Source organism: Cryptomeria japonica, chromosome 9 (genome assembly GCF_030272615.1).
Source record: "Cryptomeria japonica chromosome 9, Sugi_1.0, whole genome shotgun sequence".
NCBI classification, from domain to species: domain Eukaryota; kingdom Viridiplantae; phylum Streptophyta; class Pinopsida; order Cupressales; family Cupressaceae; genus Cryptomeria; species Cryptomeria japonica.
This window is the reverse complement of record NC_081413.1, coordinates 5,781,625-5,799,678: the sequence shown is the minus strand read 5'-3', so window position 1 is coordinate 5,799,678 and position 18,054 is coordinate 5,781,625. Positions and strand designations below refer to the sequence as shown.

At 35.8% G+C, this 18,054-nt stretch overlaps 1 protein-coding gene across 2 annotated transcripts in view; it reads left to right on the top strand.

The window, feature by feature from the left end:
* Positions 1-18,054, top strand: part of LOC131032502 (protein ENHANCED DISEASE RESISTANCE 2) — a 338,782-nt gene that overhangs the window by 117,359 nt on the left and 203,369 nt on the right. For both annotated transcript variants that reach the window (XM_059210938.1, XM_057963515.2), the window contains 4 exons: positions 3,236-3,336; positions 3,440-3,535; positions 5,155-5,219; positions 16,286-16,357. In XM_059210938.1, coding sequence (XP_059066921.1) covers positions 3,236-3,336; positions 3,440-3,535; positions 5,155-5,219; positions 16,286-16,357 — 334 coding nt within the window. The remainder of the gene's footprint in view (positions 1-3,235; positions 3,337-3,439; positions 3,536-5,154; positions 5,220-16,285; positions 16,358-18,054) is intronic.

Below are 18,054 nucleotides of genomic sequence, written 5' to 3'. Positions count from 1 at the left end.
AAGAAAGTTTTAAGAGGTTTCACTGTTGGGGTTTTGGAGTTTCAAATGATTTATCATCAATTTTCTGAGTAATCAACTTGCTTGGCTGGCTGTACCATTCAAGAGCAATTTTGAAATAGTAAAAGGGGAAATACATATTTTATTTAGTGTAAACTAATGAACTACTTGTGGCAAAACAAGGGAACATCAAAAGAGTGGGAAGTCATCATGGAAGGAGCTGCTGCAAATCATTTTTTGAGTGACTTGGTTGGCTGCTAACTCAATTCCAAGTTGGTAATCAGCAAGCTCTTGGACACCTTCATCTACAACCTATAGTGATTCTATAAAATCGGGTATGCTTAATTGGATTCTTGTAAGGCTCAGACTACAAGCTGGCCATCCTTTTCAATAGTGCCTATATGTTGTAAATCTTACAAGAATCAGAAAAATCAGTAGTTCAGTGACTTGTATACAATTTGATTTCAGTTAGTTATTTATTCTATATATGTTGCGAAACCATAACTAAGTGGGACTCTTCGAAGCAAAAAACACACCTTCTGCAACTTCTGTCTAGTTTTGAAAGATCACATTCAAAAAGACATATAGTATTATTAATCTAATTAAAGAACAAGCAGGTGTTCTTCCTCTACTAGTCAAATATTCAGTGTCCCAGAGAGGGTGGGACATTATATTCACTGCACCCAAAAAGCCTTAGTTGCAGTTGTAACAGAAGCCGAACAGAGAAAAATGCGGCCGAAAATAAAACTGCCATCGCCAGGAATCTGCAGAAAAAACAGACGATTTTAAAATTAAAATCCTTAAGAAACCCCAGGCTGGAACTTAAGGTTGCGAAAAACGCACTGTAAATTGTGCCCTAGCCGCTTTGTAAACTGGAAACAACAGAAATCGCAAAAAAAAAAAAAGATTTGCAGAAAATAGATTGCATGCTTAAAAATTCGCGACCTGGTCTGTATGCGGGTTCAGAATCCACAAAAAACCTAGAAGAGGAAATTGCGATTCGGAAAATCTGCGAAAATTGCGAATGAAAGTCTGCAAATTGTTGGCAAAACACAGAGAAAGAAGGGCATGATTTGAACAAAAAAGTCGTGCAGCTAGCAGAAAAACTTAGCGTGGGTCTAAGCCAGGGGGTTGCGTGCTTGAAACAAGCGATCCTCACACATATCAAACATGGCCCACAAAACATTTTAACTAGAAAAATCGTTTTTCAAAAAACTTCAAAAATTTCTTTCGAAATCTATGAAAAACGAATTTGTGTTTTCCGGCTTTGATACCATGTTATGGTAATCATCTAAATTAACATTAATGAAGAAAGGTCTTATAAAGAGATTACATACATGAAGTTTCCAAATGAAATAGAAAAACTAATTTAGAAACTAGTTAACTTAACTAACTATTACATAATTGACCATTAATATTAAATATACTAAATATTGATCTAATAATTAGTCCTTAAGCATCATAAGCACTGAATAACTTATGTAATAAAATGCTGATAAAGATATCATTGTTGATACAGGTGCTGGTATGAGAAATACATTGCTGAAATACCCCAGAGCAATGCCCAATGTGGAAGAACAAGCACACCAAACTTGAATTGACAACAATATACCGTAATGGATGTCTGGAAAGCTGATTGCGGCTCTGTAAATGGACTGAAAGCATGTTGTAATAGTTTGAACAGTGAGAGAATCAACCTGGAAAGCTCACCAACACATGTATAGCATACCCAATATGAATATAAATAAAATATCCCCTCAAACATGCCCCAAACTTCTCCAAATAACAATGGAAAGGAAAAATATCAGACTGATAACTCTAATTAGCAATGTACAGCTCTATAATACTCAAGAATAGCAGGTACGGAACTCAGGAATTTCATCATAACTCTGTAGTAACATATTTTTCCCATGTGAAAACACATGGAAACATTTTAGCAGACCTAGGTGACCCCATATTTCAAGGAATATGGCCTAAAAATTAGGTGCTTTGCTCCCACAAACTCAGACCTTCACCTTGCCAAGGTACGACCAGCAAGGTACAATGGTCCGATCAGACTTAAATGTGTTTCCACATCCTCAATGATGCTCAACCTGCAAAGTACTAAAGTATGGTTTTCAAATAGCAAATAAACTAAGTACCCAAATTCAGAGATAAACCCACAAATACTCAGTAGTGACTGGTATGGCCCGGTATGACCCAGTAGAAGTAAATCTCCTCCAAATTCATCAAACTGTACAAAACTTCATCAAAACTCACAAACAATCTGCAACATCAGAAAATAAAAAAAATTTCCATCTTTGCAAGTGAAAATCTGAAACTACAATCTACAGTACAATGGTGGCCTTTGAAATATTGTAGTAAACAAAAACACTAGTGTAATGCAGCTCATGGATCTTGATTTTGTTAATGGCAATCTAAAAAACCATATGAGGTGAACAAATGATCGTGTTCCTGTTTATGTCTAGGTTTGTGGTAAACCTGCAGGATAACCATGAAAGGTTGATGAAAGATGCCTTTCATTTGAATCAAGATCATGAACCACAAGAGTTGCATATTGCAGTTGAAAGTGTGAAAGTTTTTACCATATTTGCACGAAGGGGAGTAATGTTGGAAAACATATTGTTCATGCTCATATAATTGTGTTGTTTGCGACTTGTTTTAACAACTCACTAATCTTAGAGTGGGTCGAACTATCTGGGAGAAATTAAGGAAGACTTTTTTATTTATATATGTATTGTTTCAAATAGTTTGATACAGTGAATATAACAAGCAATATTATTATGAGAATGTTATGCTCTGAAATTGATCAAATTATGAGCAACATTAATATTTTCCACCCTTTTTGAGCTGTTTCAACTTTCAATAGCCTTCTTCAGTTTTATGACCATTAGGTATTGAGTACAACCCTTTTACAACCTTTGCAGGACTTTTCATGATCGAATTCTGATCTGGTCATATAAGTTGCTGGAGAATGCAATATAGGAGTTTGTTTCACTATGAAGTCATCCACCTATAGTTTTATTTATTCCAAGTAGAAGCAAATTCCACATGTACTTTAAAATTACACTTACAAATTTCTACATATTTAAATGTCATAACCAATATGATCATGCCCTTTGGGACTGTCTGTGAAAAATAGTTTATGATCTTATTAAAATACTCTTGACATTACAGAGCATCTCTGGAGGAAGACTGCAATTTTTATGTTTGATAATGCAAAGATGTATGACTGCAGGGGGATAAACTTCTTCTTATGAAATCTGTTGGTGTTGTGGATGCTAGTCCAGATGCAGTGTTTGAGATGGTCATCAGTCTTGACAAGTCAAAAAGATATGAGTAAGTTTGTTTCTTACAAGCAGATTCCCTCTAGGAATGCATGAGTCCTGCTCCATTCATAGTTTGTATATTAGTAAATATTTTAAAACATATATTTTTGCAGATGGGACATGTTGACTAGTGACCTGGAGTTGGTTGAGCGCCTAGATGGACACAATGACATAGTTTATGGAACATATGACCCAAAATATTTAAGCAAGTAAGGTCCTTTAATTTTGATTGCCTGCTTGTGCATTTCAAATGGTCTTTGTGCTTTGAGGTGTCGCAATTTCTTTTTCAGTGCCATCACCAACTTCGTCGTTGTAAAGAAGTACAGGAGAAAGTATGGTTTTGCTTCTATACTGTGAACTACTTTTGTGAATCATAAACAAATGATACTCATTATTCACTTTTTTGAAGTAAATGGTTCAATGAGGATTACAGATTCCCCATTTTGGGTTGACCTCTCCTTTTTGTTTGATAGAAGGAATTTTAGTTTTTGTTTGGCTCTTAGTCATATTTACTTTGTAGTTTTGTTGTAACTTATTTTCGATTTCCTCTTGCTGTCGTTTCTAGTTATATTTTCGGATCCCATTGATCTATTTTTGTAATCTGTGAAGATTAATATAGTTTTTTTCTTTCATTCTTTCTTCAATTAATGTTGCTTGTTTTAGTTAATTTGTGGAAATCATAGGCAGATTGTTGATGATAGAATAGCTATGGTCAGAATCTATTAGGACCGACAGAGACAACGTAATTGTCTAATTGGCCTATCGGCCTTATACAATTATGTATACCAGCTATTAATGAAAACCGATATTATATGCCTAATATATTAAACAATATTAAAATCGATATTAGTTAATGTCTATATATATAATTGATATGAAAAACAATAGCAAATGATTGTTGTCGATATGTATAATCGACTATCGATATCTATATTACATTATCGATCTTTATTATCACCATATTGTCTAATTATCGGTGATGTGTGTTATTGCACATAACTGATTATGTTTAAATTAGTTTAGTTATAAATACTGATTATATTAATGTATCAGTTTGCCTCCAAAGTATCATATCCCTGCGTGTAGAGTCACGACCTCGGGTATCCTATATCATACAACCTATCAAATCAGAAGTATGATATATATATTGCATTTGTATGAGTCATCAGAAAAATATAATATACCCAGTCACAGTGTTAAGAGAAATGACAGTGCCCACAGCAGACAGCGATATATATAGGATACGATAAGGCGGAGATATAACAAGCAGACAGTGATAGCAATACAACAAGAAATATAGAGATACAGTTCGACTCAATATAACAGTGCATGATAATATGCTGCAGTCGGTGAATATAGATATACAGTTCGACACAGTTCATGATTATATACTATACTGTGTGATTACAACAGTGCGTGATCTATAGTCTGAGTGATTACAACAGATAGAATCACATTCAATTGTGACTCATATCCATATTAGTTCGGGAGTTTCACTCACATTAAATTCATTCTATATTCTGCAGATTGGATTTGAATCTTACATAGGTTGAATTAATATCAAACTGAGATCAAAGTTAAAATTTAAAATTACCTGATTACCTACCTATTATAATCTGATCAAAACTTAACACAGATGTGTCAAAGAGATAAATTTCTTAGTAAATTGCATTGTAGAGTTTCTTCGTTTACAATTAAAGCTTAATAAATATATGTTATCTTAGTTTTCACGAACCAATTCTTAAATTTTTATTTGTTCATGTTGACAATTTTGATCATTTTTGCACTATTGATCAATTAAAATAGCAATGGATCAACCGATTTGCAGGTGGCACTCAAAAAGAGATTTTTTGTTTTCTCGGCAGTGGCTCCGTGAACAAGATGGAACATATAGTAAGTGTTTTCATTTTTTAGTGTACTATATATAATTTAGTAAGAACTTTTGTTTCTTAGTGTACTACTTTTAATTTAATTTAGTTGGTATGGAAAGTGTAAATAATGTATGTGTTAAATTAAATCAAATTAAATTTAGATGATTGAGAAAGTGTACTTAATGTATCTCCATTTAAATTAAATTTAGTTGATATAATGTGCAAGACAGCCTTATTAATGTGTGTAATTTTGTGACGTTTTTTTATATTCAGGGTAAATAATGGGTTGTTAAGGTCATTAAATTTATATATATAATGACCTCAACACTTTTTGTTTATATTTCTAACCTATAAGGGATATCTGTACCTATATATTAAATATAGTCATCTAATATATACATCAATAATGACTTTAACAGCCCATTATGTACCTTAGGAGTTGAGTGAGTGTTGGTGCATTAAAGATATCCATTTAAATCATGTTAACAAAGTGCAACTGAAATCTATGAACTAGTTTTGTATTATATAGATTTTGGCAGCAAGGAGTCTTATTTGCATTGATTTCTAATAGTTGATTAAACATTATCTTTTTGTTAGAAAATGTTAGCATGTACTGGTGGATATTCCACAAAAAAGAATTTGCAGTTTATCATGTGTGTAATTTCATATTAATCAAAAAGTGTGTTGGTTGAAAATTTTGTACACTTAAGGAAATATACAAAATTGTGGCTTCAACCATAGTGTGTGAGTAAAACTCTCCTAATTAAGGGAAGGCTCCCCCTATCTACCTAATACTGAAACTAAAATAGGATGGAACAACAGTCTTTCTTCTTTTTTCAAGAAAGCCAATATCTTTTTCTCTTCACAAAAAAGTGAGAGCAATTTAACATAAAACAACAGTAACAACTTTTTGAAATGAAATGAGAGAAAGCAAAAGAAGTTTCCTGAAAGTTCAAAGACTTCCGTCACTTCCTTCGGGATGGGACAGCAATATCAAACTCAAAGTCTTGATTAAGTGAAGTCCTATCTACCCTTTTCTATTCTAATGATATCAAGAACAAATTATGACAGCACAAAGTTTGAAATAACTTATTTCTTTCTACATAAGACAACGAGAACTAGTGTGAGCTCAAAGTTTCACAGCTATTTCTTATTATAAAATCTACTTCTAATCTCTCTTAAGAACGAGTGTAAGCACAAAGTCTTACAACGTTTCTCAATAGAACTTCTATTTTAACTAAATTAATCTCCAATACTTGCAACACAAAGTCTGCAAATCAAATTTGATTAAGCCCTTTAAAAAACATTTGCAAGAAAGGTAATGTTGAACATAAACTCAAGAATATAGCACAAAGTCTCAATACTTGAGTAATTTTCTTCTATTCCTTTCAATTATCTAATTTACACATAGAAGCTCAAATTTTTCTTTGCTGCAAATTTGGCAGAGTTTTTGCTTGCTTTCCAAAAGATAAAGATTACAATAGACCCCCTCAAGTATTTATAAGAGAGGAGTCTTGAGAAAAAGGTGGAAGGATCCTAACTAACTTGAGAAATTCTCTCAACCACCATGACTTATTTAATAACTAACTATGACTTATTCAAAGTTACAAGTCCTATTCTAAATTGACTTGTTACTTGTCTACTTGTAATGATTTGACTTGCAATTTACAAAATGTTTTTACAAGTAAACTTGTCAAAAGAAAAACTACAACTAAGAAATTACAATTCTGAAAAATGCAACTAAGTGTTGAAAAACACTTAAGCTGCAGCATGTGAAGACATGAATCCTTCGAACTTCTGGATGATCGTTCGTAGCTCAGCAGGATTCGGCTCATGGGTGTTCTTGGCAACAATCATGGTCTTCACAATGGTATCATGGCATTGAAGAAGCATAGAGTTGTTCTTCAACAAAGTGGACTGGATTTCATGCAAGAAGATTTGATGTTTTATCAAACCATGAATTGAGGCAGCTGAAAATTGTTCACTCCACTCATTATGAATCTTCATCTGTAGATCTGCGAGAACCTTTTCTTTTGGTATCAACTCCCCATTCTGACCCATGATATTGCAAGAGGCCTTCTCACAGTGAGAAACAACACCTTGGATTACTTCAACTCGCAATCTCATTGCGTCATGAATCTCTTCAACGAGGGATTTGAGAATGAGGGCTTTGTTCTCTAGAAGCTCTTCAAATTCCATATACATGACCCTGGAAGGAATAATGGCATGCTCCTGAAGAACACTCAATAGTTGTCGAGGCATCTTGCGCCAAACCGTCAAGCTACCTTCAACCCTTTCCAAGTTCTGTTTGAAAGTATCGGAGGTATGATTCAATTTTTCTTCAATGGTTTCCAACTTAACCATCATTTGGAATGTCTTTTAGCACATGCGCACACAGATCATGAAGTTGATCCACCCAAGAGTCCAATGCTTGTACTTTCTGAGCAACTCTTTCAACTACCCAAATTGATTCTTATGAACTAGAAGAACTTGAAGGATTACTCCCTTCACCATCAGGTTTTGTGATTTTATGAACAACTACAACAAGCTGCCTATTTCTTCGCTAGAAGTTCATCATACCGCTGTACTAGTGAAGCTACAAATTGCTGGGCATCATGCTTGACCACTTCATGCGTTTGTTTACCCAATTCTATCCTTGTAACCCTGTAATCAGCAACTTGCATTTCCTCATGTGGCTTATCTGCAAGAGGCTCAACAATTTCAGCCACCTTCATCTTATTACTATCAACTGTTACCCTTGAGTTTGTCTTGGCTTTTTTAGCAACCTTGGGCCTAGATTGCTTAACTTGCTGATAATCAAAAATATCAAGAGAAATTTCTCGCTTCTTCCTCTTGGGAGTGAAAGAACTAAGCCATGGAGGTAAAATGACTAGTTCTCCTCTAGTAGCTACTGAAGGCAAAGGAGAAGCAGTTTATGTTTGAACAACCGTGGTCATCTTGGGAGAAATATCTGTCTGGATGGCAACCATGGTTTGCTTGGTAACCAAAGGGCATGAAGATTGTCTCATAAACTCTTCAAAGCCGGAAGTAGAGGTATCAATCTCTGATAAATGAATGCATGCAGAAGTATCCTCAAAGATTTTCTGCAAACTCTCTTGTTGATGATCAAGAGATGGCTCAACTGCTGAAATAGGAACGACATTCTGAGGAGACTCATCCACTACTGTGTCAGGAGGAGATAGAGGCAGCTCCATGGAAACCGAGGAGGGAATCTCATGAGGTGACTCTGAAGCCATTGACTTAGGAGCATCATCTGATTGTTGTCCTTCCTTCGGATCATCAGGATCAATCACATGAATATGAATATGAGACTTTTCTTTTCCACGAACTGTTGCCTCCTCAGGAGGAAGCACTATTGCCCGACTAACCCGCAATTTGATCCTAGTGCCTGAAGATGATGCACCTTCCTTATTGTCGATCTGAATCTTAGACTTACATCCAAGAGGCCCCGTAGAGTCATCTTCTTTTCCAACCTTGATTTTGATGAGTCTAACACCATTACCTTTGAGCCAAGTGTTGGTGTTAGCTAGAATAGGTTGAAATCTCTCAAGAATGGAGGTGCATTCTTTATGTGACCATTGGATTAAAGGAAGTGGGGCTTCATCAACCCTTCGTGAGACATACTCTGGATCAAGCACATTCCCATCATCAATCATCCCTTGCGGAATGTCCACCAGGTTCAAATCAATAACCTGCTCAAGCATGAGCCTGCAGTAGTCCATCTTGAGAACCTCCATTTTTGTACGGAGATCCACCCAGATATCCTCAATGCGATGCACATGTATGAAGGAATTTTTGATCTTTTCCTTCATACCTCGGTAGTCAAAATCTGCCCTTGACTTAAACCTTTTGAGTTTAATCTCCTACATCTCGGTCTCCATAGCTTTGGCTTTGGTGGATGTGATAAGGGAGTACCGGCCAATCTTTAATGCATTGGTTATAGAAATCCCCAACCCAACCTTATGTTTGACAGTTTGATGTGTATGTACAACCATGATCTGTCTTCCTAACTCCGTAAGAATAATCTTATCAGTCGAGTATCTAGGAAGCATATTTTGCTGCCCACTGTAGCATCCGACTCTTATATAAGTGAAAGTCGGGAATTGAAGGAACAAGCAACCATACTCATTCACTTTTTTCCATGCTTTATCTGACACCCTTCTGTTCTTTAGAGTCTTGTCAAACTGGCACATGAAGTAACCAAAGAATGCATCTTGAACCCTCCTGAAATGTAATCTTTCGGGTCTTAAGTGTAGTTGATCATAGTATTCCCACACAGGTATAAGCGAGTGATCACTCTTGGTAGAAAGACCGGGGAAATGTCTAAGTGATGCTGCCAAATACATTAAGTATGAATTCATGTAGAATGTCATGGTAGTAGGGACTGGTGCAAGTTGTTCACACAAAGCGTCACTGATAATCTCTCCCCATGATATATGATGGGACTGCCTTATGAACATGATAAATTGATACATCCAGGGCTCAAAAAGATTAGAGTGCTCAAGACCCATCATCCTGTTGAAGAGAGTAATGATGTCTCCAATTTCCCACTTGAAGTCACAACGGTACAACTTAGCCCACCTTGTGAAAGCGGCTCGTGGCTCATGAATCCATCTGTTAATGTGGCGTAAATGTTTCTAATGGTCTCCTTGTCGAAGTGGTGAGCGGAAGCAAGAACAAATTCAGGTTCTAGGGCAGCCACTAAAAAAGAAGATGCATGATGAATGTGGTTGTCCAACAACAGCCGCATATTACTATCCTGCGGATCCTCCACCCTTTTAATGAATTCTAACATGTCAACATGCCCTATCTCCGTATCCTTGATATGATCCAAAGGAGAGGAAACTTGTGGAGGGGAAACTTCATTCTGGTACTTGTCATATTTATACTTCATCTTCTTTGGAATGGAAGATGATCGTAAATTTGACATTGAAGAACAACCTGGTAAGCTGCGATGAAGACTTAAAATTGTTAAAGCAACATCATAATCAACTGCAACTAACATTTTTTCTTCTTCAAATGGGAAGAACTCCAACCCTTGCACTTCACAACTTTGTGAGATAAAGATGGGAAATAAATGGGAATGCTTGAAACTTGACTTTGATCAATTTCGGATTTTGAGGAACGTTTTACAAGTATACAAGTGGGGAAGGGCAAACATGCAATCGGATTTTGAAACCTGAATGCAAGTATACTTGTAAAACAGAAAATGGAGAAATGAGTGAAAAATGAGATTTTGACATGTGGGAAATGGCGAGAATGAAATGTATGGATAAAGGCAATGAGTATGATTAAAAATGGAATGATTTTGGGAATGTCATCTTCAAGAAAATGGGAAGAACTTTCAACATGTAATCCGGTTTTAAAAACCTGATTTTGAAAGAATGGGTATTTTTCCACATAGAAAATTGAAATTTTACCAAAAGATGATTAAAATATTCTAACCACATGGGAAGATCAATTATTTTCATCCTACTTGTAATCGTGATGTAAAAATCCAATTGCATGTATAGAGGAAAAATGGGGCAGATCAATGCAATGTACAAATTGCTTTGTAAAGGGGAAAATCTCTCTCACAAAACGATTTTAGGGTAAAACCAACATATATACAAATTTACAACTAGAAAGATTAAACAAGAAAACAAGAAATAAAAACAAAAAGAAAAGAAAACATACCTTGCTTCAATCCAAATGCTCTTCCAAGGTGTTGACGTGGCCAAAGTCTCATCGCTGCAACTCTATCCGGCCAACGCAGAATAGAATGATTTCGCCGAGTATCCTATCCTCTCTTGTAAAAGGAAGCCCTAATGCTGTTTTAGTTGATAAATGGGGACAACCTCAAGGTTCCAAATGTCAGTTCTTGATTGCGGGATAACTCAACGATCGATGTGTTTTGTTGGGAGCACAAGGGGTTTTACGTTTTGCAACAAGTTGGTTAGTATCTGATTCTCGAATTGGAAAATAAAAGCAAAAGAGAAGGGTTCAGGAAACCTAAAATTAATAAGGCTGGCTGGTATGCTGGTAGACGGATTCAACATAACCAATCCCTGCTTGGCTAGAATATCTCACAACCTTGCAGGAACGGTGCAATCTTCTAGGGGACTTGGAAGATTTTCAGATTGCAGGAGCACGGCTAAGCATCCAATTCTGACGCAGCTTAGATGGACACCTGCAATTGAACTAAACACGATTAAAGGCTCGGACTAACCATGCACAAGAACATACAATCAGTATATCCTCAATGGTATGAGCCTGAATTCATCAAATACCTGCACACCTAAAACAAAAAGATCTATCTAAAATGCTAAAAGAAACCATGCAAACAGAAGAAAACAAGATGATAAACACCAAATCAATGTCTATATATTGATTCCAGCTGCCTATTACAACAATTTCTGCAGCATCTCTATGCTACCACTAAAATCTAACCTATTCTAGCTGAAATCTAACAACCTAACTACCTAAAAAAATCTAACTAGAGTCTAACTATCCAACAATCTACCCCTTTACAAAAGAAAGGCCTTTGCCTTTCATAGGATTTACAAATTTGAATCGAAGGGCAGGATCAACTGCATCCAAGGGTCCTGATTTATCCCACAAAATAAGGTTGCCCATACCAACTTAATTCTTAGTTATCCCTCCAACCACCATCTCAACTACCTACCACTATTTGGCTTCAATTTGGGTCTATCCGGTAGTTGGACATAACTGACCATAATTGACCTATGTTCCACTTTGTTTCAAAATATCTTGAGCGGGACCCACAGGCAACTTTACATTAAACAATTTCAGTTTTCCAAACTAAATTTCTGGAATTAAATCCAGCTGTGCATTTTTGAGAATGCGTAATTGCTGCATTTTGAATGTTCTTCGATCTTTGGTCTCGTTGGTGGACTTCAACTCTGTGGTTCAACGACACGCTTCCCAATGCTTGGTTTCGATTAGGTGCTCCTGCATCTTCTTCTCCAGCTTCGCTCTAGGCTTTGATCTTGCGTTAAGTCGTTACTTTAGTTCCTCTCGATGTCGTTTTCCTGCGAACAATCAATTTCAATCCGGATTAATCATTTTGAAAAATCAAATAAATTATCTTGACAAATGTTAAATTTTAAACGTTTGGCTTCGTCTCGGTGAAGTTTGGGCTTGAGAAGCTCTTTGTGAGATGTATCTTTTAAATGCTTCTCTTCAAACGGGAACTCCAATCCTTCGTCTTGATTCGCTCTCCAACTTAGACGAAATTCCGGCCTAAGAGGTGAACTGCGAGATGCTAAGCTCAATTTCGAATGCTTCACCTAAAATGTGAGATTTTGGCTTTCCATTTTAACACCACCCTTGTGAAATTTCGTGTGATTTTACCCTTTTTAATCACCCGAGTCTTGGAATCTCGGGTATATTGGAGGTTTTGAGAGATTTACTTTTTAGGTTATATCCCCCCTTTTGGCAATTTCGGGTTCAACAAGTGAAATGAGAGATGATTTTTCACTTATGTTTTCCTGACTTTTCGGCCCTTGGAGCTGGAATGAGAGATGTTTACAAAATGTCTTTGCCTTCACTTTCAGTCGACTTTGACAATTTCGGCTCATTGGCTTATTTTATGAGTTTAATGAATTTCGGCAAAAAATGCGCGACTTTGACATGTCTTTTATCTTTTCGGCCAAAATGTTTATATCGTGATTTGAAGGTTTTGTGCCATTTTCGGCTAAATGAGGTTATTCGCGAATTTGAAGCCTTCACGATTTAGACTTTTCTAAGTTTTCGGCTTTTGGGATAAGATTTTTGGCATTTTAAGGCGACTTTCCTCCTTGCGCTAGCAAACTCGAGCATCTAAGATAAAATGCACGATTTAGATATGTATTAAAATGCCCCTTGTTTGAAATTCAGGCTCTCAGATAGGAATGGTGATTTGTTAGAGTTTGCGTGCCTTTTGATGAACGAATTTCGGGCTCCATGAAGAAAATGTGTGACTTTACTGCGTTTTGGTGATTTTCGGCTTGATTAGCGATTTTGGGAGTTTAAGTTTTTGGCCTACTAGGTGAATTTGTGAGCCTTCAGTTTGCATTTTGGGTCTCATGGCCGATTTGACAGTTTTAATCTCGCAATCCAGGCAATTAGGCCGAGTTTTACTTGTGAAGGTTCGCGATTTTGGGCATATCGCGATTTTCGGGTGACTTAGACCTTTTTCGGTTCAAATGGAAAGTTTGCACGAATTTTGGAGCTTTTTAGTTTCTTCGGCTCATTTTGGTCTTTTGCAAGGTTAAGTTTCTTTTCACCTTTTCGGGTCAAAAGGACATTTTGGGTGAGATGGACTCTTTCTGTAATTTTCGGCCCATTGAGCCATTTTTCATGAGTTTCCCTCTGTTATTTTCGGCTAGCTAAGCCTCAATACACGATTTTAGACTTTTGAAAATTATCGGGCAAATGGGGACGTTTGCGCGATTTTCTTAGCTCGTGACTCTTAGTGTGGAATGAGTGATTTAATTTGCCCTAAGTTTCTCGGCCTCTGAAGACCCCTTGCGCGATTTTCTACTCTCATTTTCGTTTTCAGCTTGATTGGTGAGACTGTGCGATTTCGACCAAATGAAGAGTTTTGTGAGACTTTTAATTCCTTTTGCCAATTTCGGCCCAAAAGCCGATTTTGTAAGCTTCAAGTTGATTTTTCAGGTGATTGGAGGATTTTGCGAGATTTGATGAATTTCGGCCCAAGGAGACGTTTTGGGCGACTTAGGTGAAATTTGGCTCTTTGAAGCCTCTTGCGAGATTTTGGTTTCCGATTCCATTTCGGCCGAAAGAAGCTATCTGTGCAATTTTGAACTTGCTTTGAAACTTTGGCTTAGACGAAGATTTTGTGCGAATTAGTTTCAAGTTAAGATGCCCTCAGATGTCGAACTTTGGCCATTTCACCTTGAATACGTGATTTTGTTGATTTTGGCATTTTCGGCTCATTGACTGATTTGGCAAGTTGTTAATTATTTCACCTTCGTTCACGCAAGATGGACAAACTTGCGGAGCTCTTACCCCTTTCTCCCCTTCCTCCCACCGGGGAGACTAGATCAAAAACAATGGGGGGTTCCCGAAGCAGGGGTGTGTATACGAGCACAACACAAGGAAATGCAACAATCCTTGTGATGAAGACTTAAAACCTTTAAATAAGCAACAAATGAAATTTCAAAACCCTAGCCACGTTTTTGAAAAACGTCTTTAGCAGCAAAAACGCCTTGTAAAATGGCACAAGAATCGGTCAAATCTCCCCTAAATCTCAACACCTAGGGTTGAGAAGGCAAAACGATATGGGAGAGAAGAGATTCGTGGCATTTTGGAGGACAAAAACTTGGTATTTTGGCAAACACGTGTTGCTGTTATAACGCCTTCAAACCGGCAAATAAATCCACCAATTAGCATGGAAAGAGTTTTTAAGATGCATGAAAATAGCTAAGAATTCAAAACGCCTTCTTCCTCTTAGAAAATCTCCACAAAAATCGGTTGAAACTTTCAACAAATTCGCCTAAGAAGCTGATCGGGTTCTCGGAGAAATGCAACAAGTTTCAATTTTGCATGTAATAGTGAAAATCGGGTTCCTTTCTTCATATTACAAGAGTTTAAAATGTAACTTTATCTCCATTTTAGAGCAAATTGGGTTTTAAAAACTCATTTACAAGTTTAAAATGTTACTTTTCATTGCACAAGGCAAAATCGGGTTTTTGTGAGAGAAATAACTTGTAAGAGGAAAATAAAATCCCCTCAACAAGTTTTAATAACTTAACTTTAAAAAAGAACTTGTAATGGGGATTTAAAATTCCCTTTACAAGTGACTAGAAAATAAAACATGTAAATAGGGAAATAAAATCCCTATTACAAGTAAAATGACTTAAATAGGAACTTTATAAAAGAATTACAAGTGATTTTTAAATTTATAATTTAAAATTAACTTGTAACTTATCCAAAAAGTTCCTATTATGACTTAAAAAGCCAAAAAGCATCAAGGGGGAAATAAAAAGTAAGTTACAAGTTCTATTTCATAAAGTGCACTTGTAATTAACTTAAAATTTCCCTACAAAGACCAAAACAAAGGAAAACATTAAAACTTGCAACTTAAGGAAAATTTCCCACTTGCAGTCAGGGAGAAAAAACCTGAAATTGAAGGAAAAACATAGCTAACGAACCCAGAATACGATGAAATTCGAAATGTGGTTCGAGGATGGACTCAGGATTAGTCCAGTCCAAGGATAAAGTGAAATTCTGCCTCGGGAAGTGTGCCACAGAGTAAAATTTTCATTTTTTTTTTGACAAAAATTTCATGTAATGGTCCATCATTTTTGAAAACAAAAATGAGGACAACAAAGTGATAGAGAATCGAGATTGCCAAATGACCAACGTTGGTGAGTGGGATTCAATAATATAAACATTATAATTGTTAGTCAGGGTGCTTATAGGACTTTCAAAAAACATATTGACACTAAATTTGGATCTTAGTCTGGGAACATAAACTAACCAAAGGGGCTAAAACTTCAAAATTATTTGCAACCTCATTAGGCATCTATATAGACTTGCATATCTTGATCTTGCTGAGAATTTGATTAGTGATTGAGAATAGTGACCAGGCAATTTAAACTTACAAACTATGTCACTGGATGACTCAAAGTGAAGTTGTTTCTTCAAGGTCCACTTTGAGGTGGCAAACATTATTTCTTATCCAACATTTAATTTGAAAAATATGCAGCCTCTCATGATAATCAACCATTCTAATTTTGTTCTTGAGTAATGTTTGGTGTGTTTCAGTATAATGACAACCCATAATTAAAGAACACTTGCCAGAATAAAAAGGAAAAGATTTAAAACAATCATAGAACTGAGAAACATAAAAGTGTGTTGAATGGATGTTCTGTTTGTTCCAATATACATTTTTTATGTAGAAGTTTAATTAGCATGTAAAAAGAAAAAATGTTCCATGAATGCTTACGAAAACACATAAGTAGAAAGAACGGCCCAATTTTTTATGGTATATGTCATGAAAATTATTCTTTATTGTTTTTCATTTTCAATATTCTGACAAGTTCTTATTCTACTATGCAGTTATCTTGCAAAATTCAACTACACACAAGAAATTTCCCCAAAAGTCTGGTATTAGCCGAATGAAGCTAAATTGTATGATTTCGTCTCCCTTGAAGTTTTTCCTTTCCTTCCTCTCATCTCATGCAACCTTACGTGTGGAAAATTATGAAGTGAAAAGAAAAGAGTCATAGTTAAAAAATAAAGAGGTCGTTGGATTGGATATGGGGGAAACCATGCATTATTTGGACAATTCCATATTTAAAGCATATTTCTTTATATCATCTTATCATGGACAATATTTTTACTTGGAGAACAACCATAGATGGTTACATATCATCTCTCTTACTTGGGAGTGTTTTAGTTAACTGTAGCAAAATTCTTTACCTGTAAAAAAAATTGTTTAGCTGTTACTGATAGCTGTGTATTCATGAAAATCAGTGATGGTTATATATCATCTCTTGTAGTTGGGAGCTTTTTAGTTAACTGTAACAAAATTATTTAGCAGCATAGTTACAGAGGTGTTTTTCAGTGTGAATTCATTCTGCTCTTACAGATAGATTTTTGCAGAAGAAAAATAATTATGTATTCATGTCCAGTTACAATAGAAAAAGTACTAGTGTAAAAAAAGCTCCAGGGGCTGAAAAAGGGATTAAGAACTAAGACACTAAAACAATGAAAGCATAAGCACAGGTGTATATAAATAATCTTGATTAGAAAGCTTGGGATGGAGAATAAATGTCTCTTGGCAGGAATTCAAGTCTTAGATAGTTAAAGAAGGATGGGATCTTTTATTGTAAGGCCTTCTCACACATTGGTCATGTTCATAAGATTTGATGATTGTTTTCCTTGTTTTTCAACTTGAACACTAGACAACAGAGGTGGTTGTACTTCATCAGTAACTTCAAAATCAACATGTATTGCATCAAAGTGAAGGAAAACAATGCTTTGATTAAAAGGGAAGTACTAGCAGCAGCTATCTCTCAAGTGAGGATTGTTGATGTGTTTTTTATGACACTGTGCAACACAGAATAAAATACTAAGTATTCTATCCTCTCTTGAACAAAGACGTCTTGGACGCTAAACTATGTGATCAAAGGAGACGACTCCAAGGTTCCGATAGTCAAGTTTTGACTTTATATTGTGGATAGACTCAGTGTGTTGATGTGATTTTGCTGGAATCACAAGGGCGAATTACGTTGAACTTGAATGTTTGAATGTTGCTGGAATGTGGAATTTTACTCAACTTTAAAACAAAAGATAAAAGAGATGGGGTTTAGGAAGCTAATCTAATCCTACAATGTAAGAACTAATTGTTGATTAGGTGCAACCAAACCAAGCTTTGTTTCGCCATCAAGGAACAACTACACAAAACTGATGCAATCTCCTAAGGATAAACGAATAATTTTCAAATCGCCAAAGCACATCAACCACCTGAACAATGAGCATGAAGTAATAGAAGTTATGCTTTCTCACAAGTTCAGTTGACTATGCACTGCAAGTTGCAATCTGCAAATTACAAGTAGTATGAACATTAGGTACACCATTCATCAACAATGACATCTTCCATTCATCTAATCAACTTTAAAGAAAATGAGAACTAGAGACCATGCAACATGTTGAATTAACATAGAGAATTCGCCATAACTTCAATGAAAACAATATGTCTCTTACAACAAGATCTTGGCAACAATCTTTGCCTTCTCCTCCTACTCTACTCTAATTGCTAGCTATTGATTGCTTTTGCTACTAACTATTAACTACTCTCTATTCTTTATTAACCTTTTCAAATG